Genomic DNA, 26,715 nt, shown 5'->3' on the forward strand with positions numbered 1-26,715 from the left:
GTTGTTTTCACAATCAAGACTCTGGAATAAAGTTGCTTTAAGAAGGGAGATCAATGTGTTCAACATCAGAAGAAACTGTTATTTAAAAATGACATAGTTATTCCTCCTATAACTTTCTTATTATTTGGTGAATTAAAATAAACTTATGCAATCTGTATTTATCATTCAAGTGCTTTCCAACATGTACTAAATCTGTGCACCTCACAATTTTGCTTCCATCTGTCCTGTTGTTCTCACAAATATACATACTGGTCATCCTACGAAAGTTACAGTGTACACTAACTACATCACTAGGCATAGCAGCAGCAAAATGGAGTTGGCCACTGTCTAAGAAAAGTGCAGTTTAAAATAGATCACATTTGGTACAAAGTACTGTGTAGACAACAGAACATACTCTGGTTATAACCCAAAAAGGCTGGCTAAGTATCTCCTCTGAAACCAGAGAAAGGAAATTGAATTTGCTTTAACTAGGAAGCTGTACCAAGTAATATGAAAGAGTGATATGTAAGAAAGCAAAATGAAAAGGCAGTTCAAGGAACCAAGGACAGCTATAGGTACAATAGAAAAGCAGGACAGAGAAACAAGACTGAGGAATGAACAGTTTGAAAGAGAAAAGTGAGATGTGCAAACAAAAATCCTACAGCATTACAGAGTTCAGGCAGACATGAATATACTTCATTAAAAAGGATCACCTTGACCACTTACAAGGACAGAAGCCCAGAAACCTGAGCAACAGTGCACATTTTTCACTCCCATAATTGCAGGGCTCAGCACCTCTTTAAATACAAATTGTGGAGTAAAGAAAGACACCATAATTAAATCTTCCTTCAACCTGAATTAACAGATTAGCATTACCAGAACTGAGCATTTAAAAATCGCATTAGGAAGGGAGCCGCAAGATGTAGTGATTGTCCACAGAAGGGTAACCAGTACTGTGAGCATGTTTTGACAGACAGACGTTCTCAAGTATAAAGAAAAGGAGAAGGACAAAATGATAGATGGTCTGAGGAAAAAGCTGATAGCCTTAGATTAGACAAAGTCCCTGAAGCTCCTATCCCTACAGATGGACAGCATTCACCACCTCAGTTCTCCCCAGTCCTCCCTAGTCATTTTTCCTCCTTTCTTTAAGTATGTTGAAGAACATTTAACCTTCATTAGAGATGAAGTTGACATGTAACCTATAAAAATTTATCTCAAAGAAAGGATTCATCTTCTGCAGCTTCTCACCCATTTTATGTTTGAATCTTACAGGCATTGGCTAACAGCTAGGTAAATATGATACGTCAAATGTGGTAACATTTCAAAAAATACATAATGATAAAATACATACCATGCTCAATGTCAAATTTGGCTTGCAGTAGAATGAAGAATACTCTGAATTATTTTTTTTTCTAGAAACAAAGCCCAGAAATTAAAATTGAATAGATAAATGCCCAAGATAAACATTCTTACAAAAGGCTGAATTCTAATCAAGAATTAACAGCAATGAAAAGGTACCTTCAGCAGTCTGAAGAACACTAGATTAAATGTGAAAGCAGACTACTCAGTGGTGACTAGAATAACCAAACTTCAAAACGCAAATACAGCACATCAGTTATTACCACAGCTATGAAATATCTTTTCTCCAGGCAATGAAAAGAATGAAGCAACAATATTGCTTTTCCACAACCTCATTCCTGCCTTTAGGATCACTCCTTATTCCATGCCACTCTTGCTTCATTCAAAAGAAAACATAGGATCTTACTAGGAATAAAGCACACAGGGCCAGAGGAGAAAAATTTTCACCTACTAAATGAAAACATGCAATAAAGGCTTAACCCAGGGAATACCGTATATCACAAATAATACTGAATATCCACTTCCTGGGAGATTTACACAATAGAGTTCACATCAGCAGCTGTTTCACCATAATATAGATTCAAATTGACAAGACTGAGGTTTTATGGAACAGCATTTATCTCAAGATTGTCAGGCAAAGTCATTTCATTTCTTACGATTCATTTCATATATATGGCAATGTATTAGCTGGATGCATTATTGATTGTTACTCTGTTCAATTTCAGTTTTTACAACATGGGCAAAGTGATCTGAAAAATATCACCCACGTCTGGCTTTTTTCTCCTCTTTTAAGCACAGAAGTGTCCATAGCATGCCTAGGAAAACCATTTCATTTCATTAGACATCCAATCAGAGGAATACCTTCTAGAACAAGCAAGTCCTTTTGAAGACCTTACTGTGAAAGCCAGCTTCTCTAGAATCTGTACTAGAATATCTAGAACTACTTCTAGATAGTGCTCTCTCCTCTGCTTGACTAGAAAAAGGCAAAGATGGAAGCAACAACAGCAGCCCCGGTACAGAAAAACAGATCAGTAATCCAAGAGTAAGACTGCTTCACATCTGGGTGCAATGACCTTTCAAGCACAGAGGGCTGCTTGAAACAGACAAGCCACAGCTGTCAATCTGCAGAACCCTGAGTCTTACTAAGACAGTATAATTTGACAGCTGCTATGAATATTATGAATACCATGGATGTCCTGTTACTTTCATCTGACAGTCTGTGGAGTGTAATAAGGAGCCAGCGGTTAAAAAAAAAAAAAAAAGAAAGAAAATATAGCAAAATTCTCGAACTTATTGAGGCTCACCTGGGGGACAAAGCAGTCATTGGTCCCAGCCAGCATGGGTTTGTGAAGGGTAGGTCCTGCCTAACTAATCTGATTTCCTTTTATGATAAGATCACCCGTATGATGGACCAAGGGAAACCAGCTGATGTGATTTTTTTGGACTTCAGCAAGGCTTTTGACACGGTTTCCCATAGGATCCTACTGGACAAAATGTCCACCATACAGCTAAATAAAAACATCATACGATGGGTGAGCAATTGGCTAACGGGCAGGGCCCAAAGGGTTATGGTAAATGGGGCTGCGTCAGGCTGGCGGGCGGTCACCAGTGGGGTCCCTCAAGGCTCCATTTTAGGGCCGGTACTTTTCAATATTTTTATAAACGATCTGGATGTAGGAATAGAAGGTATTTTGAGCAAGTTTGCTGATGACACCAAACTTGGAGGAGTTGTGGACTCGAATGAGGGTGGAAAGGCCTTGCAGAGGGATCTGGATAGGTTGGAGAGCTGGGCGATCACCAACCGCATGAAGTTCAATAAGAGCAAGTGCCGGGTCCTGCACCTGGGACGGGGAAACCCTGGCTGCACATACAGACTGGGCGATGAGACGCTGGAGAGCAGCCTAGAAGAGAGGGATCTGGGGGTCGTGGTAGACAGCAAGTTGAATATGAGCCAGCAGTGTGCCCTGGCGGCCAGGAGGGCCAACCGTGTCCTGGGGTGCATCAAGCACGGCATCGCTAGTAGGTCAAGGGAGGTGATTGTCCCGCTCTACTCTGCGCTGGTGCGGCCTCACCTCGAGTACTGTGTGCAGTTCTGGGCACCACAGTATAAAAAGGACATGAAACTGTTGGAGAGTGTACAGAGGAGGGCTACGAAGATGGTGAAAGGCCTGGAGGGGAAGACGTACGAGGAACGGCTGAGGTCACTGGGCCTGTTCAGCCTGGAGAAGAGGAGGCTGAGGGGAGACCTCATCACAGTCTACAACTTCCTCGTAAGGGGGTGTCGAGAGGCAGGAGACCTTTTCTCCATTAACACCAGTGACAGGACCCGCGGGAACGGGGTTAAGCTGAGGCAGGGGAAATTTAGGCTCGACATCAGGAGGGGGGTTCTTCACAGAGAGGGTGGTTGCACACTGGAACAGGCTCCCCAGGGAAGTGGTCACTGCACCGAGCCTGTCTGAATTTAAGAAGAGATTGGACTGTGCACTTAGTCACATGGTCTGAACTTTTGGGTAGACCTGTGCGGTATCAAGAGTTGGACTTGATGATCCTTAAGGGTCCCTTCCAACTCAGGATATTCTATGATTCTATGAAAATGAGCACAAACAGAAAGCACATTGAGACAATAAGAATGTCCTCCTAACTGTAAGTTGTTAAGCTGGCAGTAACGGCATACAGGTGAGCCTAGGCTGCTGTTCAATAGCATTTGAATAGGCAGTAGGATTTATAACTAAGTCCCTCACCATTTTTAGGATGCACTGAGTTCTCAAAACCTGGATAAAAAAATACTGTAAGTTCTACTATGGGGTTGCTTCAAAGGAGAGGAAGAGGAGCAAGTCACAGCATCATACTTGAAGTACAGTACCTTTGATTAGGTGCCAGGAAAATCAGGGTCCCACTGTATAGGCACTACATAAGGAAGAATAAAAGGGTTACTTTCTCAAGAGCTTATGGTGAAGTCCAAGAAAGAGTCGGGAAATTACCAAGTAATCTGCAAGCCAAAGGACAACATGTCACATCTCCTCCATGAGTTCACTCCAGACAGAGCCAGAACTCTCCCAGCAGCTTTAATTTCCCTCAGGAAAGAGAGGTATCTCTGGTCTTTATAATAACTGTGTCAAGAGCTGTTCACATCCTCGATTTACTCTGTTGTGCACTGCTGAGGAAATCTTCCTGATCTTCTGGGCTGGTGTGAAGCTACAAGAGTAACTGCCACGCATCTGACAGTTTGTTGTACACGGGCCTTTCTGCAACACAAAAGCATTGCTAAAGTCAGCATTTTTCCTGTGGAAGGAAGCTTTTGGCAGTAACAATTTGTTTCTGATATTTAAAATGGCTGTTCTCACATTTAGCCATTTTCTGGTCATATGCGATTTTCTCATGAGCAGCCATACCAATTCATCATAGTAAAATTTTCACCTTCACATCGTTACACTACTTTGACAGCACTTTCTAATTCTGTTGTCTCCATCTAGTAATAAGCATTATTGGCCAAAAATTAACCCATTAATTGAAATGCAGACAGCAAAGCTGTTCAGGTGGGACTCAATTTCGAGTGGTAGAGACCGCCTGCAGTGAAGCAATTACAATCAAATAAAATATGCCAATATGATTTTATCTGAAATTTTTATTTAGTTGGAGTTCACTATCTGGAAATGAAGTGCCTATGCGCCATCTCATGGTCAGTGGCAGTCGGTGCGAGCCCACACACCAGGGTTTCGAAGGCAACATTTTTGTCACTATGAACACCAACACAGGTTTTAAAGCTTCCCAAAGCTTTATTGCTGACGAGGTCCTCTGTAGGCACTATTTTTCACAGAATTTCACAGAATCATGTTCAACATATATGATGTTATCACTTCAAATAGGCCACAAATCAGAATAGAATATATGTGCTTTAAAACTGTATGTGTTTTTAAGAAGCTACAGAAACCTCAGCTTAAGGTTATTTACACTTCATAGTAAAATTGGTATGTTTGAAAAGACAGCATTTTCATTGAATTTTGGTGTTTATCTCAAAGCAGCTCTCTTTGCCCTCTTAAAAGGAATATCGTTGGTATTTAAATCCTTAGGGAAGAAGAAAGTGCAACAACATTATTTGCCAAATATCCTTGTTCTCAACTCAAAATGCTTTAGATTGTGTCCTCCCCCCCCCCTTTTTTTTTTTTTTAAGATGTGTAACTGGACCTAGTGAAGCCTCAGCATGTAGTGATCCTGGGGAGATGCAGAGTACATTTTAGGAAGACAAGATATGTTGCCCACTAGAAACATCCATTCGGAGGCCTTACCGATGCGGAGCCAATTGCTTCATGAATTCCCTAAGACTTGCACCAAATAGCCATTGTTCTCAGTGTGCATGTAAGACACAAAGACAGCAAGGAAATTACTATTCTTACACAGTAGGAAAACAGAGTACTTGATCTGTGGTTGCTAAGGAATACCAACAGCAATGCAGAGATCTGCCAGATGAATTCAGAGGGGATAAGCATCCAAACATTTGTACACATATTTTTGTTTTTATTTGTCTCAATATGATGATACTGTAATTGGCTAAGCAACCAAACGAAGCCCACAGAAACCAATGGAAGTCTTTTTTTGGACTTCTCTGGGCTTTGGTATGCGCCATGAACTGCAACACTGACAGCCTGGAAACAGAAAAACAAGATTACACAACAAGTAGCTCAGATTAAATTGGTCTTTTCACAGCCAGCTCCCCACAGAGGTCTGGTGTTATTTTGTTTGGGGTTGCTTAAAGTAATAATCGATATACCCCTTCGTTTTCTTACAGGTTGTTAATATATACGTTAATTAATAGTTATACATCCTTTTCATTTATTTTTGTCTTTACTCCTTCATACTATTAGAAGGGAATTACCTAAACTTGAACATGAAATCTTCAGGCCATAGAAGTCAGAAATGATTTTCAGTGTGACAGCATTCACATACCAATTAAGCAAACAACACTTCCTCACCCACATTACAGAAACTAGGAGGGAACCACATTTATATTTCACTTTACTCCATCTAATTAGGAAGCCTGTCAGCTGATCCTAACACTAGAAAGTCACCCGAGAAGGAGGAAAAATGGTATCTTGCAATGGCACCTTCTTTTTGGCTAGGAATATTTCACACATCTCAGCCTCCCCTAGAGCAGGTTTTGGGAGGTGCCAGCTAAAATGCGTTTTAAACACAGGACACCTTAAGGCCTGTTGATTTACTGATTTAAAGCATCAGATGCTCCAGTGCTCACCTCTTTCAACATTTTTACTCTTGCCTCCAAGCTAACTAGGAAGACCTGCACATTACAAAGCGTGCCTGATCTCATATGTCTTTGGCATCGGTTCTTCAGACCATACTTTAGAGCTAGTTCCTTCTCTTTCATTGCACACTTAGCAGCATTAGTGCTTAGAGACCATGCTGAAGAGCAAAGCCCAAAGCCATGACTAGATGAGGCCACGTTTCTGAGCCTTTCTATGTAGCAGTAGCTACACGTTGCACGATCAGTGTGCAGCACCTGTGTTGAGATCCTACTTATCGGGGGGGGGATTACTTTTAGATGTCCTGCTTCAAGTTTTGATCTGTCACCCTCCCTTTTATCAGAGGAAACTTTAGTGAAAACGCAAGTGGATTAGAGCATGAATTGGTTGGAAAATGAAACCCTTTCTGCCGTGTTTTAACCCACCGAGTTCCTTCTCGCTGTGCAGCTCCAGGAGAGCCCATAGCGACCAGGCGGAGCACAGTCTGTCCCCTCGCCTCCAGATTCCCCTGCCCTCCCGGCCCCAGGCAGACCCCTCTGCTCCCTCCCCTTTCCCTCCTCCACCCACGTCCCGAAGCCCCCGGGCAGGACGCCGCCGGCCCCCCTCCACCCCCGGCCCGCCCCCGGGCGGGCCCGCACATGCCCAGCACCGCGGGCAGCCGCCGCCGACACCCGCCCGCTGCCGGCCACGTCCCGGGCCCCGTCCCGCCGGTAGGTGCCTGCCCCAACGGCCACCGGAGCGAGGGGAGCGGGCAGCGGCCTCCCTCCGTCCGTCCGTCCCTTCCCGGGCTCCGTACCCGCGGCCCTGCCCTCTCGGGGGAGGACGGTGCCGCCCCCGAGCCGGGAAGCGGGGAAGCGGGAGCGGGGAGGGCCGGAGCCGTGCCCGAAGCTAAGGCATGCCGGCACGTAGGGCGTGCTGCTGCTGCTGGGGGGTGAGGTTGGAAACGGCGTTTTCAGAAAGCGTGACTTCTTTTTTTAATCATTCTTGCCTGACGGGTCGGTTCTAATTACAAACATGTTGTTCGTGTTGCTACAGAGTGACTTTTCTGCGAGCTCGGTAAAAGCACGCTTTGAAATACTGTTCGAAATCACGAGATCTTTTCGCCCTTCGCTCGCTTGCTATGCTTTTCTAGGAAGCAGATAGCTTTCTTGCGAGAGCAGGCCGAGAAGCCTCCTGCAGGAATGCTTTTTGCTATCATCTGAACCTGGGCACCAGGAAGAGGGAGGAAAACACAGGGCTGTAGCAGTTCGAAAGACATCCTGAACGACCCTTCCTAAAAACAGACACCTCTAACTTGAGAAGTGTTGTGACTCAATGCTAGCTTGCAATCATTAAAGCACATTAAATGCAATACTTAATCCAGCTTTATTCAGCTGGATTCTCATTTTTAAAAAGCTGATGGGTGTCAAAGGTCTTATCAACACCTGTACATTTGTAAGCTGGTCTTTAAAATACCTGGAAAGTAAAAGGAGGGGAAAGACTTTTTTTTTGTTGTCCTGGTTCCAGTTAGGACAGAGTTAAGTAGCTCATAGTAGCTGGTAGGGTGCTATGTTTTGGATTAGGATGAGAAGAGCGCTGATAACATGCTGATGTTTTAATTGTTGCAGTGCAGTGCTTACACCAGGCCAAGGACTTTTTGGCTTCTCGCTCTGTCCTGCCAGCGAGCAGGCTGGGGGTGCAGCAGGAGCTGGGAGGGGACAGACCCAGGACAGCTGACCCAAACTGGCCAAAGGGGTATTCCATACCATCTGACGTCATGCTAAACAATATATAGGGGTGGCTGGCCGGGGTGGGGGGCCGGCTGCTCGGGAATAGGCTGGGCATCGGTCAGCGGGTGGTGAGCAATTGCATTGTGCATCACTTGTTTTCTTACACATTATTATTGTTAATAATACCATTATCACTATTATTATTATTATTGTTATTATTATATTCCTGTCTTAATAAACTGTCTTTATCTCAACTCACCGGCTTCACTTTCCCGTTTCTCTCCCCCATCCCAGAGAGGGAGGGGGGAGGGTGAGCGAACGGCTGTGTGGTGTTTAGCTGCCAGCCGGGTTAAACCACAACATTTGTTCAGTAGCCAAGCACCAAATTCCCGGATCAATGCCGTAGTGCTGTTATCTGAACAGCAGCATTTGGCCTAATCTCCCTGTGCCAGCATCACTGGGAGGCTGTGACGTAACCACTGTGCATAAAGTGAAAAAACACCTAATTCCAAACGGAAGAAATCCGACACTGATTTTAACATGGATGAATTGACATTCGATTTACAAAAGGCCATATCTATGCAGATGACAAATTGGAGGCTTTACTTGTGGCAGATTTCCATACCAGAAGCACTTTTCCAGCTTTATGTCCAACTAACTGCTCTTTCCCCACAGATATGAATTATTCTCGGTTCATCACGACTGTGAGCGCAGCAAGAAAGGAATCTCCAATAAGACTTCTGAGTGAGTATGCACCTTCTTTGTAGGGACTCTGGAAGAAGATCATTGTGTTCTGGACTTTGCTGAGGTATCATGGCTAACAACTTGAAATGGCTTAAGAGAATATTGTGCTGTAAGCTGACAGGTATTTGCAAGGCCAGTTAACTGCTCTGACTTTTTTTTTTAAACTGGAGACATCAGGCAGGCATAAAAAAAAGTAAATTGCCTCAAACCATTTCAGAAACCCATCCGGACAGAAGAAATAGCATTGTTCTGTCACTTAAACATGTGCCTGAAAGTCTCTGCTACTGCTTCTGAAGCAGAGCTTTTGGCACAGCTTGTTACTCAATTTACACTCATTGCCCAGGAACAAAACTGCTAATGTCTTGAAATTCAGTCCCAGCATGTCTCTTTCCACCTCACTTTCCTGTATCCTACTAATAGATTCCCCAACCCCAGCTCATTGTTACTACACTTTCCTTTTCTATATTACACTGCTATCTTTAGGCTACCATGTTACATAGTCTTCTGGGTGACAAATAGAAAAGGTTAACTGCCTACTTGCTTACTCAGTTGAAACCTACGGGGACCTGACAGAATCAGAGCATGAGACATACTTCAGTAGTTAAGCCTTCAGGGGTCAATTTCCTCTCCTGGCAAGGGGTTGGCATTTACTGCTCTGCTTAAATTATTTAATGCAGGTACAGCTAAGTCAACTAATTCACTCTAGTTACTCTCTATTCACCTTTTAAGTGATACATTGATAGACATGATAACAAATATTAAGTAGCATGGCTTGTACAAAAAGACTTCAACACTGCAGTTTTGATAAAGTAAATCTTACAAAACCAAAAGTCAGAGACATGAACAATACTGCTGAACTGATAAGAATTAACTCCCCATGCTCAAGTTTGCTAATAAGTAGTAGAGAATAAACCTGATATCAGGAGGCTCAACACCAGATTTGGTATCCTCTGTCCTCTCATATCTGATGTAAAAGCATCAAGCCAGCATGAGTGCCATACTCTGAGCTCTTAGATTGAATGCAGTCAAGTGCAATTGCCAAGTACAGTCCAGTCTGTGCTGCAAGCAGAGCACAGATTGGATCTGAATGATTGTGAAACTGACTTTAAAGCAAGAATTGTCAACATTTTCTGTATACTGTCTTATTTACACAGTGGCTCTGCCACTAAAGCTGTGCTGCCAGAACAGTTCCCACTCCCTTATGGAAACACTGTCATCATAGATGTAGTACACTGGTAGCAGTGTACTGCCATGTTAACTAAAATGAGGCACAATATAAAAACAATCATTCAAAATCAGTCTAAACAGAAGGCCATTAAGATTTTAAATTCCTCAAGCTTAGAGGTATCAGTCAGAAAAAAAAGTTTTCTAATAGTATAAAAACAGTCCAGATAAGGCAAAAAAGCTATTTTTACTTTAAAGAGAATTTTTTGGTGTTGTTCCTCCCCCACCCACCCCCCATCTTCTTAAACCACAGAGAAAGGCAAGGCTAAAACGAGTTACCATCTTTTTCAATTCATGACTTGTTAAACAATGAAGTGAAAAATAGAACAAACTTCTCTGGTCCATTATTGGATACTGACTAAAGTGTGTGAGCAGCTCTTGCAATAATCAGATTGTAATCAAGGTTTTTTCCTTTTACTCTAGCTGAATTGATGCAAAGGTCTCCTCCATCTCTCATCTCTTTGGCTGGAGGGGCACCAAACCCTAATGTTTTTCCATTTAAGAAGGCTACTGTTGCCATTGGACATGGAAATGCTGTTGAGATTGGGGAAGATTTGATGAAGAGGGCTCTTCAGTACTCCGCCTCAGCAGGGTATCTATGAAGGCTGCTTGCACTTAAAGATACTGGAATCAAAGGATCATTAAATCCTTTTTTATTGTATTAATTGATCTTCACAAAAACAGCTTTAACTTCTTTCAGTTTTCCTCAGTATTTACATTTCAGTGGAAATTTGAGTAGATGAATAATTTAATATTCAAAATTCTTAAGCCAGGGCATTTCCTTGCTGCTGGTGTTTGAGAATCCAGACTCCTAAATAACTAAAAGGACTCATTTTGCAATAAGACATTCATTAAATGATACTGCATTGCAGTGCACAGTTTCCACATCTTGGAGTGTTTGTTTTGCTCTTATTTGGTACCATGTATTAAAGAAGTCAACCCATACTACTTGTGGTAGTGGAATTGAAGTATTTATAGTATTGACATTTTTAGTATAAATAGTGCATATATTAAGTTAGTTTAGCACTCAAAAAACTCTCCAACAGCTAGCACCAAATTAGGTTTTTGACACACTTGCAAAAATACTTGTGTACCTACATAGGCACACAGGGCATTAATGAGTAATGTGTTCACTTAAATATTAGGAAAAGTCACAGCTCAATTATGCAGACAGTTATGAACATCCTGCAGAACCCTAAGACATTTTTGAAGAACCCATTTCCAGATTTCTTACTGCCCACAGCCTGTTTCCAGAAGTGTTGCAAGCTTTGTCACATTGCCACATTTGAGTATGGAAAAATCATTCCTAGGAAAAGACGCTGTTTAGCCTCCATCCATATTTCATCATTGCTAAATCGTTTCTACCCAGATAGTTTGGTTTGTAGGCTATAAATGTTCATCTCTTCGGCTCTTCCATAAAAAATATTTTTCATTATTTGATAAAGCAAGTGACAGTTAAATCAGACTCTGAACTGTGTGCTAGATTTGACACTGATTTAGAGAAGCAGCCCATCTTTGGCCTGTATAAGATATTAGATGCACCTTATCTTATTCACGTTTCAGGATTCCAGAACTGTTGTCTTGGCTAAAGAAATTTCAGAGAAATCTACACAATCCCCCAACAGCCAACTATAGTCCTGAGCAAGGACAAATGGAAGTGTGTGTCACAACTGGCAGCCAGGAAGGCTTGTGCAAAGTAAGACCAAAAACTCCGTATGTTAAATGTACTTCTTTCAAAGAGATGTTTTTTCTTCTATCAGTTCAGTTATACTCAGCATTAAGTGTCAGTATATAACAATATGCAGAGTAGTTTGTTAAATGTACGTCTCAACATATTATCAACACAAGATAATAGAATGTAGAACAGGTTGGGCAGTCTCATGTCAAAAATACCTGAGTTCGGATAAACCAAAAAGTCTGTCAGAAGATCTAGTATAACATTTCACGTTACTCAAGCAGTGCAGTAATTGATGCATTATTTGCTTTGCTGTAGCTCAATTCTAATTGTGTTAGACTTAAATACTTAGCCTTTTCAGTCCACTGCTGCTTAGTTGATCCCTTCTGTAACTGAAGCACTGTTTCATTTGTATAGAGAACTGCTTCCATTTCAAATCGTTATTCCCTAACTGATTACCTGGCTTCATTTGGTTTCGAAAGCTGATTCTTCATCTGTTTTCTACACAGCTTAGTTAAATTGTTAGAGAATCACTAATACGTAATCAAGATTTATAATCCCACTAAAGTCAGAACTATGAAGTACATGTAAAATCTTTCCAAAATACACTGTTTTCTTTCACAGGTATTTGAAATGCTCATTAATCCTGGAGACAACATCCTTTTGGATGCACCTACATACGCTGGGACACTAGCAGCTGTAAGTATTTAAGCAACAAAGCTATGAATGTTACATTTGAACAGCAATATAGTACATCTGCAGGCTTATATGACCTGTATTTACTGCAAAAACACATCTAAGAATCGAGTTTTTACTGTCAGTCTGGTTAAGTTCATAAGTCTGATTAAGTTCATAAACATTAATTCATAAAAGCTCTTGCCAGGACACAGTGTCCTTTTCTAAATCCTAGGACGAAGGTCATGTTTGAGATTGGGAAGAAAGCTATCATAGCCTACTCAGTTGGAAACAAATTTATAAGTAGGTAATTTCATCATGTCAGCATGTTTATAACTGAAGTATTTTATAGTCTGATTACACTTAAACTGTACCTATAAGTCCCATAAGTTGGAATAGGCATGGAACATCCATGAGTTTTAAAATGTGAATTAATAATAACTGTACAAAAATAACAGTTTACCTCTGAAAAAATAATCAGTACATAATTAAACGTCAACTAAAAATGCGTAAGAACTGTAAGAAGAGTCGGGATAGATGATATACCACTCCAGTCTAGTTTCCCTTTGCATCAAAAGGAATTTTGATATTGTTGGCTATGCTAAATTTGAGTATATGTTTGGCTAATCAAAGATACTTTGGCAGCAACTTGCATTTTTACATTGAAATGCTGAGCTACATGGTACAAATTCAAATTCCACGGAGGGGAGACAGTGTACTTTTTTGTTCGTATTTTTCCTGTATCTTTTCATACTGCTGTCAACATGTCATTACAGTAGCATCATTTCATTCTCCTTTGTATTGCTGAATATATCTACTGAGAACAGATTCTTTGCCCTTTGTCAGTGAGGAGTAGCATATAGTTCTGGCACTTCCACTTAGGTAGAATGCAAATTGTCAGCAGGAAATGAAGTTTCAATACTTATTCTGTGTTGAGAACATGAGAGCACAACTCCTGAAATCAGTGAGATCACAACTCCTGTGAGTTGTCCTTTCTGCTTGCAAAATCATGACATCTCCTATAGAAGAGCACCAATTAGACATTAGTTACCCACTTTTCCTCAGGTGGCTTAACAGGGCAAATTAAGAGTTACATGCTAAGTTTGACAAGCTGCACAGCAAGCTGAGGCAAGCTTCCCGTGGAATCACAAGGAAGCAGAGTTTGAAGATAGATATAAAGTCATAAAGACTGGTATTGTAAAATTTCTAGTGATACAATGACAAAAGAAAGACTTAAGAATTACGGTATTATAACAGTTTTGTTCCTCCTATCAACAGCTGAGACCTTTGGGTTGTAACATTATTAATGTTCCTAGTGACCAACATGGCATTATTCCAAAAGCTCTGAAAGGAATTCTATCTACTTGGAGTCCAGAAGATACAAAAAATCGTAGTCACAGTCTCCCCAAATTCCTATACACTATTCCAAATGGCTGCAACCCAACTGGCAACTCTCTGACCGCAGAGCGCAAGAAGGAGATTTACCAGGTACATAGCTGGGGCTTTATGAAACTTGGTGGTAGAAATGGATAAATGTCAGTCTTGTTTCAGTTAAGGATACCCCACATGTGGCATTGGGCTCATTATTGGTCTAGTAGATATTCTTCCCATAACTTGTTTCAAAGTAAAATCTCTTTCATTACAACTCTGCAGAAGTAGACTATGCATTAGGTAATATTTTTTTTCAGTAGTAGCCCATTGCTGGCTGCTACTCTTGCCATGGGCTTCAGAGTGGGTTTACTCCAAGTGTACTGTACAGTTTAAACACTACATGGAACAGACCTTCAGTTACATACCTGTCCTTCCACTGCAGGCACTATGCCTACTGTTGAAATTGCTCCAAATTGGGCATGTAAAACCTTCTGTTGATAGGGTCTTGTGCATAGTGAATGAGTGGGATCATGGTATGGTCCTGGTAATAGGCCCAGAGTATAGAAATAACTGAATTTACCGTCTTTACATTTTAATGAATCTTTTCTTTGTATTCATTTCTTTCTTCAGCTTGCAAGAAAATATGATTTCCTTATAATAGAAGATGATCCTTACTACTTTCTTCAGTTTGAAAAGGTAATCTGTCTTCTATACTAAGTAGCACATTTTCTTGTCCCAAACAGAACTAAGGTTTGAACCATGAATCTTCCTGCATGCTCTTTTTCATGTCCTTCCAAATTAGTTGCAGGCCTAGCAGTCTATTGCTACTTTCAGTTTTTGTCCCCTTTGTGGTATTTTATTGCATCAGCCAGTTAATCACGGCAGTTTAAATTCCTCAAGCTTTACAAAGGACAGAATTTCCTTCACTATTAAGAAAGTGGCAAAGACTTTGCCTGCAGAGCAAAACAAATATGCCACTGAAGCAGCCTCTTAAAAATAGCAGCCTCTTAATGTGCCTTTCAGCCCAGTCACTTCTCCATTCAGTGGAAGACCACCTACTTCCAATCTACTGCATCTCATTTCTACCCCTTTGCCTTTTAGAGACTCCAAGAGAGTTCTCCCAAATAGCACAGGAAGTAGTACTGGACAGGCAGCTTCCCTCCTTCCCTTTGAATTTTCCCCACATGGGTAATGATAGCAGTTAACTGTCTTCATACGTGGATCTGCAGCAGCACAATCTGCTCAAGCATCTAACTTTAGGAATGAAAAGCTGGTCTTATCAAAGCAGTTAAACTTTTGTAGAAGCTAAAGTGTAATACTTTGTTTTGAAATGTGTTTTTGTGGGAGGAGGCAATAAAATTGCTTCACTTACAAAGTCATTGAATAGCATTGTTTAGCTTTGCTACACAGTGTGAGTGGAAAATGTGTAAAAGTAGTAGAATATCTCATAAGGTAGAAGTGTGTTGAACTCGGTACGATCAAAATTTGGACATATGCTTAATATTTTTTTTTAAGGTAAAGCTAAAAGCTGCTGTGTCCCACCTTAAAAATTACAACATCTTTCTGTACACTCCCTAAAAACCTTGTCAGAGAATTCATTATTTGTCTCCCTACTTATGGCATCATACCAAAACTTGAATTGAGCACTTGTATGCAGAGCAGTGGGCTAAGCATCAAAAAGTAACAACGTAGATTCTTGATGACTTTCCTAGAACATTATCACATCTCAGACAGCTGGTCTAAATAAACATTTGTCAGCATGTTACTGCATTTTGTTCTTTGAATATCCATCTGAAATATTTACTAGCAAAATATTTTTTTAAGAAATAATTGTCTTCATAGCAAAGAAAGTAATTCTTCCATAATTCATACTAGCAACTTGAATTTTTTTTTTCTTCCAAGCCGTGGGCTCCAACTTTCCTCTCAATGGATTTGGATGGCCGAGTTATCAGGACTGACTCTTTCTCTAAAATTCTCTCATCTGGGTAAGGCCAGCTTCAGACCGCTCAGCATTGTGTGTTGATTATGTCATAAGACTAATACTACCTCTGACATGATCAGACATGTCAATTTTTTCATCTAATACTTACTCATTTCTAGAAAGTACTTTTCTTCAGTTTGCTCGCTTTTCTTGTAATCTCTTGACAGTTATTTTACTTCAAATTCAGTTTCCCTCCTGATACTGATAGGCCATTCGACCCAGGCAGCCCAGTCTTCCAAGCACCACGTAGGCAGAAAGACTGAGATGCTGGGCTGCAGCTCTGTTCCTGCAACTCCTAAGAAATTGTCTTCTTTTACCATTTCTCCTCTCTCTTACCATTCCTGCAGACTCCCTGCACTTCCAATATAAAAGAGAAATGATGGCATCATTCTCAACAAGCGTAGCATTATACTGATCTCTTATCTGCAAGCTTTAGAGTTCTTACAGGTTGTCTGCACCTGAAAAATTAAGCTGGCTGTTTTCAATTACACACAGATTGACTTGTTTGATTTTTAACTCACTTCTGCTTACTATTCTGATAGACATAAAGTAATGTGAATTCTGCACTGGCAGCTAGTGGATTGTAACTCCATCCCCAAGGAAGTGGGGAGACAACACGATGCTAAGTGTGATTACACTTTGAGAAGTGAAACTACAAAAAGGCATGATGCAATTTTATCTTTGTCAAGGACATGTCTGAGCTTACTGATTCTATTTTTCTTCAAATAACTACTCCAGACAATCTGAGTAAAAATGGGTCATAAACCTTGAAATGAATAACAGCCTAGTTTATCAGTGTAGATTCTGTTTATTCTGCAGTGCTGAAAGCAAGCAAAAAGAGCAAGCCTGTTTGTCAGTTCCTATCTGTTTTTCCATAAAACTTGAGAATTCATGATTTTGGTTATGTGAATAATCCACCTTTCCTTGCCTTTGATTCATGTAATCTTTATGGTTGCAGAGAAAAGCCTACAAATGTGGGATGCATCCTGAAGTCCCAGAACTAGGGAGCAACTATGAGCATTAAAAGCCCTTTTTATTTATTTTTTTCTCATGACTGATACTTAGCTCGCAATTTGCTTGAAGTTGGGACTTAAGCAGTACGAAGATATAAATGCATAAAAGATCCTTACAGTGTCAGTGAAATGGTTACAGGTTTTCCAGTTATAAGTTAAACAATAACTTAAAGATTAGCATATTGCATTTCCTGTAGTAATTTTTTTTATTTCTTCTAGGTTGAGAATAGGTTTTCTGACAGGTCCCAAGCCTCTTATCGACAGAGTTATTCTACACATTCAGGTTTCAACAATGCACACCAGCACTTTCACACAGGCAAGTACTAAACTGCTAACTGAATTGTATTGAGAAAAGATAACATATTTCAAGATACAGGAAACCAAGAACAAATAGATTTTATAGTTGCTCTGCACTTTTCAGTTTTAGTTATAAAAACGTGCGTTGTCATTTTTGCCAAAGGAGAGAGACCACCAAAGAAATTACAACCAGATGTTGAGGGTATCTTAGTGCATGGAAAGCACCACTGCTTCAGCTAACATGCCCTTAGCCATCAGATTTCAAGAACCAAGATTTAAATTATTTTCTCTTGACAGTAGGTTCACTTGATAAACCTCAATGTGAAGCATACATTGGAAGTACTCCCCCTCCATTTTTCATTACAGTCAGTAGCTAAAAGACTACTGGCAGCACACAAGCATCGCAACACAGTCAGCCATCTACAGCCCCTTTATAATTAGTAATAAGTAAAGGAGAGAGACATCAAGCACATCTAGATATGACCTTCATCTTCTAACTCTAATTCATCATAGAGGCAGTATTAAAGCAGAGAGACTGATGGGGTGGGAGAAACTCCTGTAAAGCCACACACATTGCCTTCCTTTAGCTCTCCAATTCACTTCCTTCCTCCTGCCCCAGCATCTAAATACTTAAGGGACCTTGGAGACAGCTGTAACATGGAATAAAACTGTCTGTTGCTGCTGCCACCTCTGTTTATAAAGGACTCCAAGAGACCATGCATGCAATTGCTTGCCCATGGGGAATTCTGAATAAGATACGGCTACATGTCTTTTGATGATTGTGGAAAAGTCCAGTTTAAAATATGGTATTGATGGTGTGCTTTATTTCTTTAGATTATGATATCACAGCTTCTTCAGCAATGGGGAGAAAAGGGCTTTTTGGAGCATATAGACAGGTAGGATCATGTCACGTGCTGAATCCCATCATCTGTCATGCTGCTTCTTGTTACCTACACAAAATATTCCTTGCAGTGAACAGGCCAGAGGAGATGCATCAGTTTGAGGTAAATAGATGAGTAGTCCTAGGCCAATGGGGTAAGCCAGGTCATCAAGACTGGCAGTATTCATATGGAAGTGCTGAAGGAACTCTGTGTGAAATTGCACAAATGCAGGTCAAGACATGTAAACTACCACTACAATCTGGCAATCTGTTGGTCCTCTGGCATAGCAACTATGCAACTCCCATCTGAAAAGAACTGAAGAGGATCCTGGGAGCTACAGGGCAGTGAATGAAGATATCATCACTGCTAGATAGGGTCTATAACAGAGACTAAGATCACTGAGACAATCTTACACAGGAGTCAGCATGGCGTCTATAAGGGAATTCTTCCCTCCCTAACTCAACAGTGATTCATCCTCTAACAGCCTTAATCCAATTATTGGGGATGCTGGAGAAATGAGAACAGAAAGCATCAAGGTTCGCCTAGACTCACTAAACATTTCCTCTATCACCACGTTTGGTGACAGAGGGTCCAGGGTCTAACTCAGTGAGGCATTTCTTACAGTGACCAACATTAGTTTTCATTTGTTTTCCTGGAAGTATCCATGCTTCATTTCAAATGTCATACTTAGATACCCTTAGAACTCCAAGTTTCTACATCAAGGGGTAGTATGTTATGCATTGTAAAGGCTTGTAATAGGAACGTCAGAAAGCATGAAAAAGTTTCTTATGTCTGACTGCAACAGCCACTTCTGTGCCCTGAGCATCTGACTGTTGACTATACTGTAACTACCGCTAGCTAAAAAAATAAAAAAAAAAAAGATACCAGTCCTATCTTTGCCTCATTTTAGGTTCTATGGGATAGGTAAAAGAAATGAGAGCATAATGATAGATTTTGTAGGGGAACTTGGACCATGCTTCAGCTCTACTTTCAGCAATTAGAAGATACATCTTAAACATCTTTTTTTTCCCCCTACCTTCTTCCTGACAGTGAGGTAACCTTATTCAAACCAGAAACCTGTTCTTCCTCTTGACCTAATGATGAAAACAGTACTATAGTAGGCTAGCTACAACCCTTTATAAACTTCTAGACCCCACTGTCAGGTGACTTATTGATTAGGCCCAACAACTGAGTACAATTTCCTCATGATTTCATTGGGATCAGTTGACTTGTCAGATCATGTTCCTGACTAGTAGCTAGACTGTGGTTTGGAGCAGTTAAATTTCTTTGAAAGTCTTGTCTCGTGCTTATAATTTCATTCCAACATGAAAGTGAAAGAACATCACAAAAAGGCAGAAAAGTTACGACAATTTATGATGCAGTAAAAATTGCAGAAGATTTACCATTTCTTGCAGAGTGTAACAATTGGTATAAGCTGAGTCCTTGAGATACATGTTGTTTGTCTATCAGGTTCAATAAAATACATGCAGAAATCAAAGCTCTGGGTTCAAAGAGTATCAAAAATGTAAATGTAAGTTTACTAAGTACAGTTTATCCCCAGGGAAGGAAACCCCTTTACACCTGATTTATGAAATCTGTATCAAACATTTCTCTTGTCTACCATTGCAGAATCACAGCTCTCTAATTTTATGCCAACAAAAGTAGTAACACTACAAGACTTGTCCTTGTTGAAACTTAGGTTAGGGTCATTTTCCCAAGTAAGATACTGAATTATTTGGAAGTTTTAGTTAAAGTATGAAGGCGGTAGCTTCAAAGGGTTAGAACAGGGGAAGCCTGTCATGACAAGTTTATCATATGATTTGCTTTTTACTTTATGAAATATCATTTCCTTGTGTACCTATTACAGAAATTCAACCCAAATGCACCAATATCGACTATGTGCTTTTACAGAAGTACACGTCCTTCATTTTCTTCCATATGCTTGTTTTGTGCAATTACTGTTGCTAACACGGCTTGTATCCACTAATATAATAGAATGGATATCATGTATTGTTTAGTACTGAATTTTCCCTGACCTGTAAATATTAAGAAGCAACTACAAAGGCACTTCCTCTATCCGATTGATCTGTGCTTTGTTGGAGAGACACTGAAGCATTCAAGACCTTTCTGATACATATACAAAGTTTCATATACACATTATTATTGTATTGTGCTGATCTAGGATATACTCATATTTCCACCAAGCGTGCATTTTATTTGTTAAAGTAGAAAAGCCTTGTTTCTGCTTTTGGAAACAGACTCTGAAGCACTGTGGGATCATGACTTGGAATTGATAATTTACTTTCAGAGTTGTGGAGTTCTACAAGACCCAGCGGGATGCAATGCTCATTGCTGCTGACAAGTGGTTAAAAGGTCAGTGAGTGCAACACAGCTAATTACTTAGACTTTTTCTCTAGCTATTTATCATCTTCGTGTTCAAGAAAAATCAGTAAAGGTCATCTCTTGACTGAAGTGATAGGTAAGCACTATAAGCAAATCAATGACATTAAATATTAAGCTTAGGACAAATTATCTAAAGCTGCTGTTTTCATGCTTTTCTGGTGGGGGACGAGATGAAGACGAGAAAAAAGCTCACTGCATTACTGTATAAAGCAGTTTTACAAAAAGCATGTATTTCACTCCACTATATTTTTATACTTGTTGTGTTTAAAATTTCTGTCTTTAAAATCTCCATTCAAAATACCCAGATTTAGTGGCCTAAGTTTAAAAGAAGATACAAACAACTGATACAGTACTAGTGATGGTCATTCTTCCAGAAATGAATTTCAGATGTCCACTTCTGTGGTTGATCAGAGCACAGAAAGAAGCTGATCAACACCAGTGCAATTACCATTACAGACTCACTGCTTTTAGTCAGTCTGAAGTAGAATCAGCAATAATTATTTAAGAACTGCCCACTTAGCTGAGACACTTCCGTGGGACTTAGATACTTGAGTACCATATGGTCATTAATGTACTTACTCTTGCTAATTCATGAATTTTAGATAAGTATTTCCTCTTTTTCTGCGTGGCTCTGTATGATCATGGGTTATTGACTTTGGACCCCCTTTGTCCCAATTTCCCAAATATCAAAGCAGTATAATAGCACTGCGTTACCTTAGGGTGTGTTGTGAAAATATACTCATATGTAAAAGATTATAGGGTCTTCAAATTTTTTTAGAAACAGGAGCCATATTATTACAGAAAACAGACCTTTATTTTGTAGATATGTAATGGTTAAATACATCAAGGAAGAGATGAAGATGATAAGTCAAAACAAAAAACACATCCTAAAACAAGTAAAGAATTACTTCTAGGTAAACAAAGGTACACAGTAAGTCTACATATACAATTTAAGACATAAATCCTCTCTAAGCCCTCTCATCCTCCTCATAACTCCTAGGCTCCCATTTTCTTTGGGCAAAAATCTATAACCAATTTAAAGGAAAACAGTTTTCTGCTTTGCTACACTTAAATTACATTGATAGTCAATGTAGTACTAGAAGAAACTGCACCAGAAAAAATATTTTAGACTGCTTGGAGAGGGTGTTTACTTGATCTCAATGTAGTCAAGAAATTTAATTTCTTAATATTTGGGTTTTCCATAATTCAAAGTAATCTCTTTCACAAAAAGTACTGAAAATACCAGCATGAGTGTAGTAAGCCCACACAGATTTGATTATTATCATAAATTTACCAAGTCGCATTCTAGATCTGTGGCCAAATTCCATTTGAGTTCATTGGAGCAACAAATCTACATCCACGAATCTATAATGTATTTATTACAGGTGGAGCAGAAGTTTCTTTCTTGATTCAGTTTTTTTCTTTCTCTAGGCTTGGCAGAATGGTATCCTCCTGCTGCTGGCATGTTCTTATGGATCAAAATTAAGGGAGTTTCTGATACAGAGCAGCTGATCATGGAAAAAGCCTTGCAGAAAGAAGTATGATTTATGGCTTAATGGTTTATGATGTTAAATGAGGAAAGGATAAAATAAATTTACCATATCTATCCCCACGTATGCACACACATAAAAGTGAAGGAACTTGAGTGCACAATCATCAAGTCTCTGAGTCACAACTGTCACATAATGTCGTGACTCAATAAAATATTTTCTTGTCTATATTCAAATGTTGATATTTAATCAGCTTAAATTTAAATCATATATAATATATATGATATATATATATTATACTAATATAGTGGGCAGCCATCATTGATACAGAAATATATCTTCTTAATAAGAGAAATTAAGTGTGATTTTGTTTCTACAATCTATAAGAGGCAACACCGTGCACTGAGTAAACTACATCCCACCGCACTGGTACATCTAAACATTGTGATAACAAGCCAGACCTTGTTACCAACCAGCCTAAGAGCTCTCTGTTTTTTTTTTTTTTATTAAAGTCTGATGCCAGTTTCCATATTTTTAGCTTCCTGTTTTGAAGAGGCAGAAAATATTTAGCCACATTCTGATATCAGTGTTTCAACAGTGAGCCTTCTAAAATTTAATATAATATACTGTTTTAAAACCATACAAGTGGTTATACCTAGGTGTCTAATCACTTTTTCTTAGGTGTTACTTGTTCCTGGAAGAGCATTCAATATCAATAGTTCAGAGCCTAGTTCTTATGTCAGAGCTTCCTTCTCTCTATCTTCTCCAGCCCAGATGGATCTGGTAAGTGAGAGGAATTTTTTTTTTATTTATTTTCTTTTCAAGAACAGTTTCTCACATTAACGATGTTCCCTTATTTTTAAATACTTACTTCTTATGCATATTCTTATTTGCCTAATGTAGTTGTTTTAGTACTTACACAGTAAGCCAGTACTTCTAAAGCAGTATTAGCTGTTTCTTATGCAAGATACTCGTATGGAAATTACCTGAAAGGTACCAAATTTTTAGGACCACTTGATTTTTTTCTGTGTATCTCATACATGCAGATTCTCACACTTAATCAACCCAGATATTATTCAGAAAGTTTTTAATGAAGTCAGAGTAAGTTTTGCTGTTTGTCTTAGCACTAGGAAGCATCATGTGTCTTTATTTTCCAGGTTGTCCATTCTTGAGACTGAATTACCTTTTTTGTATATGTTGTCAGTCCTTCATAAGAAAGAATATTGTTTTTCTTTCCTACAATTCACATACATGTTGCATTTCATTTCTCAGGAATCTATGTATTTTACAAATGTTTTGGATGTTATTTGGCTGTATCTGTAAAATCAGTGGAGAGAAAGACTAGGATATATTTATTTGTGCAGATTTAATACTCCTTTGATTCAGGTGCTTGCAAGTTCAGTATTCGGAGTTTCATTTTCATTCAGTTACAAATATTTGTAACAGATGGGTGTTTCTATTGTCCTTCTCTTTCTTCTTCTGTATTTATTCCTTCTTCATGAAAGTAATTCATAACCATACTACTGACAGTCAAATTGTATCTTGCTGACATTGTATTACATGTTTCCCTACTGAACTGTTCTTTTTCTCTTAACTTTGGAGCCTCTAGGCTCTTCTACTGGCTTAAAAGAGATACACTTCTAAGGATCACTAGTTGTATTAAAAGTACAACTCGTTAGCTGCAGTTGAACTCTGAATAATCATTGAACATCACTATGCATAGTCTTTTTTTTTCAGAAAGCCCTACCTTTTGTTTTCTATCAGATTAGTGGAAGCTTTATCTAGTCACAATATGATTCAAGGCCCATATACGTTGTTAAAAAAGTAAAACAGAGAATATCAGCCGAATTTGGCAGTATAAAACTGTGAGTTCATATATTGTTAGGGTAGTTTTAGTAGCTTTACAGATTTACTGTTTATTTAAGTAATGCTGGAGTATGAATGAGAACTATCTTTGTATCATTGCAGGCTTTCAAGAGACTGGCTGACCTTATAAAAGAAGCTTGATGGAAAAGCTGAACAGAGCTCATACAGCAATCAAAAATATCTCCAGAAAATATTTGTTAACACTTGTATTTCATCAGAATACTTTAAAAACAAGTACAACACTGTGGTTGTTTCCTTAGATTCCTTTGGATTGCTTTTCATTCTTTCATTTTTATTTCTATTTTTTAGCTGAAACAATTTGCCTTTTTTTATGACAGGACATTACATTACTAGATTTATTCCAATTCAAAAACATTTTATATAGTTAAGAACAAAATATTCTGTTGTTGTTTCCTGTCAAATCCATAGTATTGTTAGATTTTATTTGTTGGTTTTTTTTTTTGTTTGTTTGTTTCTTCGCTTTTGTTTTCTGTTTGGGTTGGGAAGCAGGGAAATCAGTTACTTAGGAAGTTACACCTGAGGTGGTCTTAAGCATTATTTCTTAATCCTAGCTGATACATTCCTGCAACACCTTAAGTTGGAGTTGTTTTTGTGTGCCACTTTCCGTCTTGGCTCACTGTACAGTATCTAGTTTTGAAGATTTGAAGATCAATATTTACTTTTACTAAAGTTTGGTCAGATAAAAATGATGTAAGGATGTTTTAAATTTGAAACTGACAAAATCAGGGTATAAGTAAAACAACTTTACTTAATGACTCTGCAGCCCAAGCCACATCTCTAGGTTTCCCTCCGATCCTCGCTGCAAGCTGGTGCTGTGGCTGAAGCCAGCCCCAGCACAGAGTCCCTTGGGGTGGCACAGCACCGGGGGGAGTCTGCAGTCCCAAAGCTGCTCCCAGGGCACCAACACCATCTTCAAAGTTGCAAATCTTTCAAGATGAATCTCTCCATTTTTACACTTTTTGGTGGCGCTGATGGAGGTCCAAACTAACAGCGTCCTCTCTACAGTGCTGCTTAACAGCGAGTTTTCAGCTTTCAACTCAGTTTCCTAACCACATGTAGCGATTTTGAAAGCTCAGACATTTCTATCATCAATAAAACAATTTTTATCTCACGTTCAATTTAGAAAATCATTTTATACAATAGAATGAGCTGACGTGTCTATTTAATTAAAATAATATAGTTGTTGTATTTTACAGAGGAATAAATGAGAATGTCATTTAAGACTGATTAGAGCTCTCAGGCAAATACTATTGCCATTGTTAAGCCAGACCCGAATAAGAAAAATGTAATCAAAATATCATTATTAAGCAAGCCTTACATTGGTGATGTGTTCAATAATACTCTTCAACATTCAGAGCTCTAAATGATTATCTAGTTGAATGTAAGGAAAATGCAATCCCATTTGCTGCACATCAGATGTTTTTACTATCAGCTAATTTAATTTGCAGAGAGCTTGGTTTTCTTTCCCTGACTGTGGTGAACCATCTAAAATTAAATTAATATCCTGAACAATGCAAAGTGAACAATGGTAGTGAAATCTTATATGCACATGCTGTTTAACTGAACTTCATACTACAGTTTCTGGTCTCCCGGGACACAGGATTCACTGTGATTAAATGCTCCTGGAGGAAGGCATTTAGATACAAAAAGAAAATGCCAGGCAGCAGATTCACATGGAAATGATCAGGTAATGAAGGTTTTGTTAGTGCTCTTTTTCCCTTTATATTTCAGCCCTCCAAAAGCAAATAGCCACTTTTATTAATAGCTGGATTTAGAGATCTGATGCAAGTAGCACAATCTACTGTTGGGGAAGAGAGGGCACAGGGGGAAGGAGAGGGCTCCATTTTGTAAGCACATCTCTGGTGCTACCGAGGTAGGGGCAGCAATGGCTGTGGAAGGGTTTGCAGCAACGCCACAGAGAGCAGCCTGAGGTGCTCAGCTCCGAGCAGGCTGGAGCTCCAGACACTTTTCTGAGTGGAAAATTGTTTGCACTTGCTGTCGTACCTACACTTCTGTTCCATTGCATTTTCAGACCTTTGGTAGACAAAAAATGCCTAGAAATTCTGGACAACTAGCCACTATACATGACCCCAGTGATTGTACAAGGACTGTGAATTTCAGCACGTTCTATACATACCACTTGTGCATGTGTTGTTGCACACATACAGACTCACTGTGTGGCATGTCACACTTCTGCTTTGGGAGTTGTACAGGTGTAGCAAGGGGGTGCAATTTTTCCCAGCAAGGACGGAAATATTAACTTTGATAACTCCAACATAATTCCCAAATTTCTGCGTAAATTACATGTGCAAATTTTACGTCCACACAGGTCATTGATCAGAAGGAAAATACACGCCTCTACTTCAAAATGAGAGCCTCCCAGCATGAATCTGATTTGTGAATAATTGGGGGACTGCGGGAAAACTTACGGGGAATTCATTAGAAGAGAGAATTTATGTCCATTTACAGTTATGACAATTCTTATGCTAAACTGTAAGCATACAGAGAATTACTTCATCCAACCGAATGCATCCATGAGTATCAGCGGTGGTATGCAGGAATTTACAGGACATGTTGTGGAAAACATTTGGCTTAGTTTTGGGGGATTGTCCCATAAATTCTGAACATAAATTTCATTTTAAACTTTATTCTTCAATAATGGTTTGCTCTGTGTAGAACCTTGTATTTTAAAACCTTGTGGCCTGTAGATCTGCAGTACTTTCAATTCTGCCTGTGCAGTCCATATTCTGATACGCTGGAGTAAATATTTAA

General features: G+C 39.4%; 1 protein-coding gene and 1 long non-coding RNA gene across 6 annotated transcripts in view; one reads left to right on the plus strand and one right to left on the minus strand.

Annotated features, from left to right (window-relative positions):
* Window positions 1-7,126, minus strand: part of LOC308193917 — a 47,276-nt gene extending 40,150 nt beyond the window's left edge. Inside the window, exons 1-4 of one of the 2 annotated variants that reach the window (XR_013950055.1) lie at window positions 7,019-7,126; window positions 4,320-4,583; window positions 4,202-4,245; window positions 1,331-1,391 (exon numbers count right to left, since the gene is read on the minus strand). This is a non-coding gene — a long non-coding RNA (uncharacterized lncRNA). Of the gene's footprint in view, window positions 1-1,330; window positions 1,392-4,201; window positions 4,584-7,018 lie in introns of both variants that reach the window. The other variant, XR_013950056.1, reaches the window with a different exon arrangement.
* Window positions 7,127-7,182: 56 nt separating this feature from the next.
* Window positions 7,183-25,461, plus strand: AADAT (aminoadipate aminotransferase). 4 transcript variants are annotated; one of them, XM_080589047.1, is made up of 14 exons: window positions 7,183-7,303; window positions 8,978-9,046; window positions 10,694-10,862; window positions 11,834-11,966; window positions 12,570-12,644; window positions 13,899-14,108; window positions 14,622-14,687; window positions 15,894-15,976; window positions 17,205-17,301; window positions 18,117-18,178; window positions 20,472-20,536; window positions 21,998-22,104; window positions 22,738-22,839; window positions 24,025-25,461. In XM_080589047.1, the coding sequence occupies exons 2-14, from the start codon at window positions 8,980-8,982 to the stop codon at window positions 24,061-24,063; spliced, it is 1,275 nt and encodes a 424-aa protein (XP_080445173.1). In that variant the 5' UTR covers window positions 7,183-7,303; window positions 8,978-8,979; the 3' UTR covers window positions 24,064-25,461. The 4 variants fall into 4 exon arrangements, with proteins under 4 accessions (XP_080445173.1, XP_080445176.1, XP_080445175.1 ...); XM_080589050.1 differs by lacking the exon at window positions 7,183-7,303 and adding an exon at window positions 7,455-7,524; XM_080589049.1 differs by lacking the exon at window positions 7,183-7,303 and adding an exon at window positions 7,557-7,649.
* The last annotated feature ends 1,254 nt before the right edge of the window (window positions 25,462-26,715 follow it).

Source organism: Anser brachyrhynchus (genome assembly GCF_964034855.1).
Source record: "Anser brachyrhynchus genome assembly, chromosome: 4".
Classification (NCBI taxonomy): domain Eukaryota; kingdom Metazoa; phylum Chordata; class Aves; order Anseriformes; family Anatidae; genus Anser; species Anser brachyrhynchus.

Coding starts and splice junctions, on each gene's coding strand:
- AADAT (XM_080589047.1), top strand. CDS start 8,980: ATGAATTATTCTCGGTTCATCACGACTGTGAGCGCAGCAAGAAAGGAA. Junction 11,967..12,569: donor GCCAGGAAGGCTTGTGCAAA/GTAAGACCAAAA, acceptor TTTCTTTCACAG/GTATTTGAAATGCTCATTAA. Junction 17,302..18,116: donor ACACCAGCACTTTCACACAG/GCAAGTACTAAA, acceptor TTATTTCTTTAG/ATTATGATATCACAGCTTCT.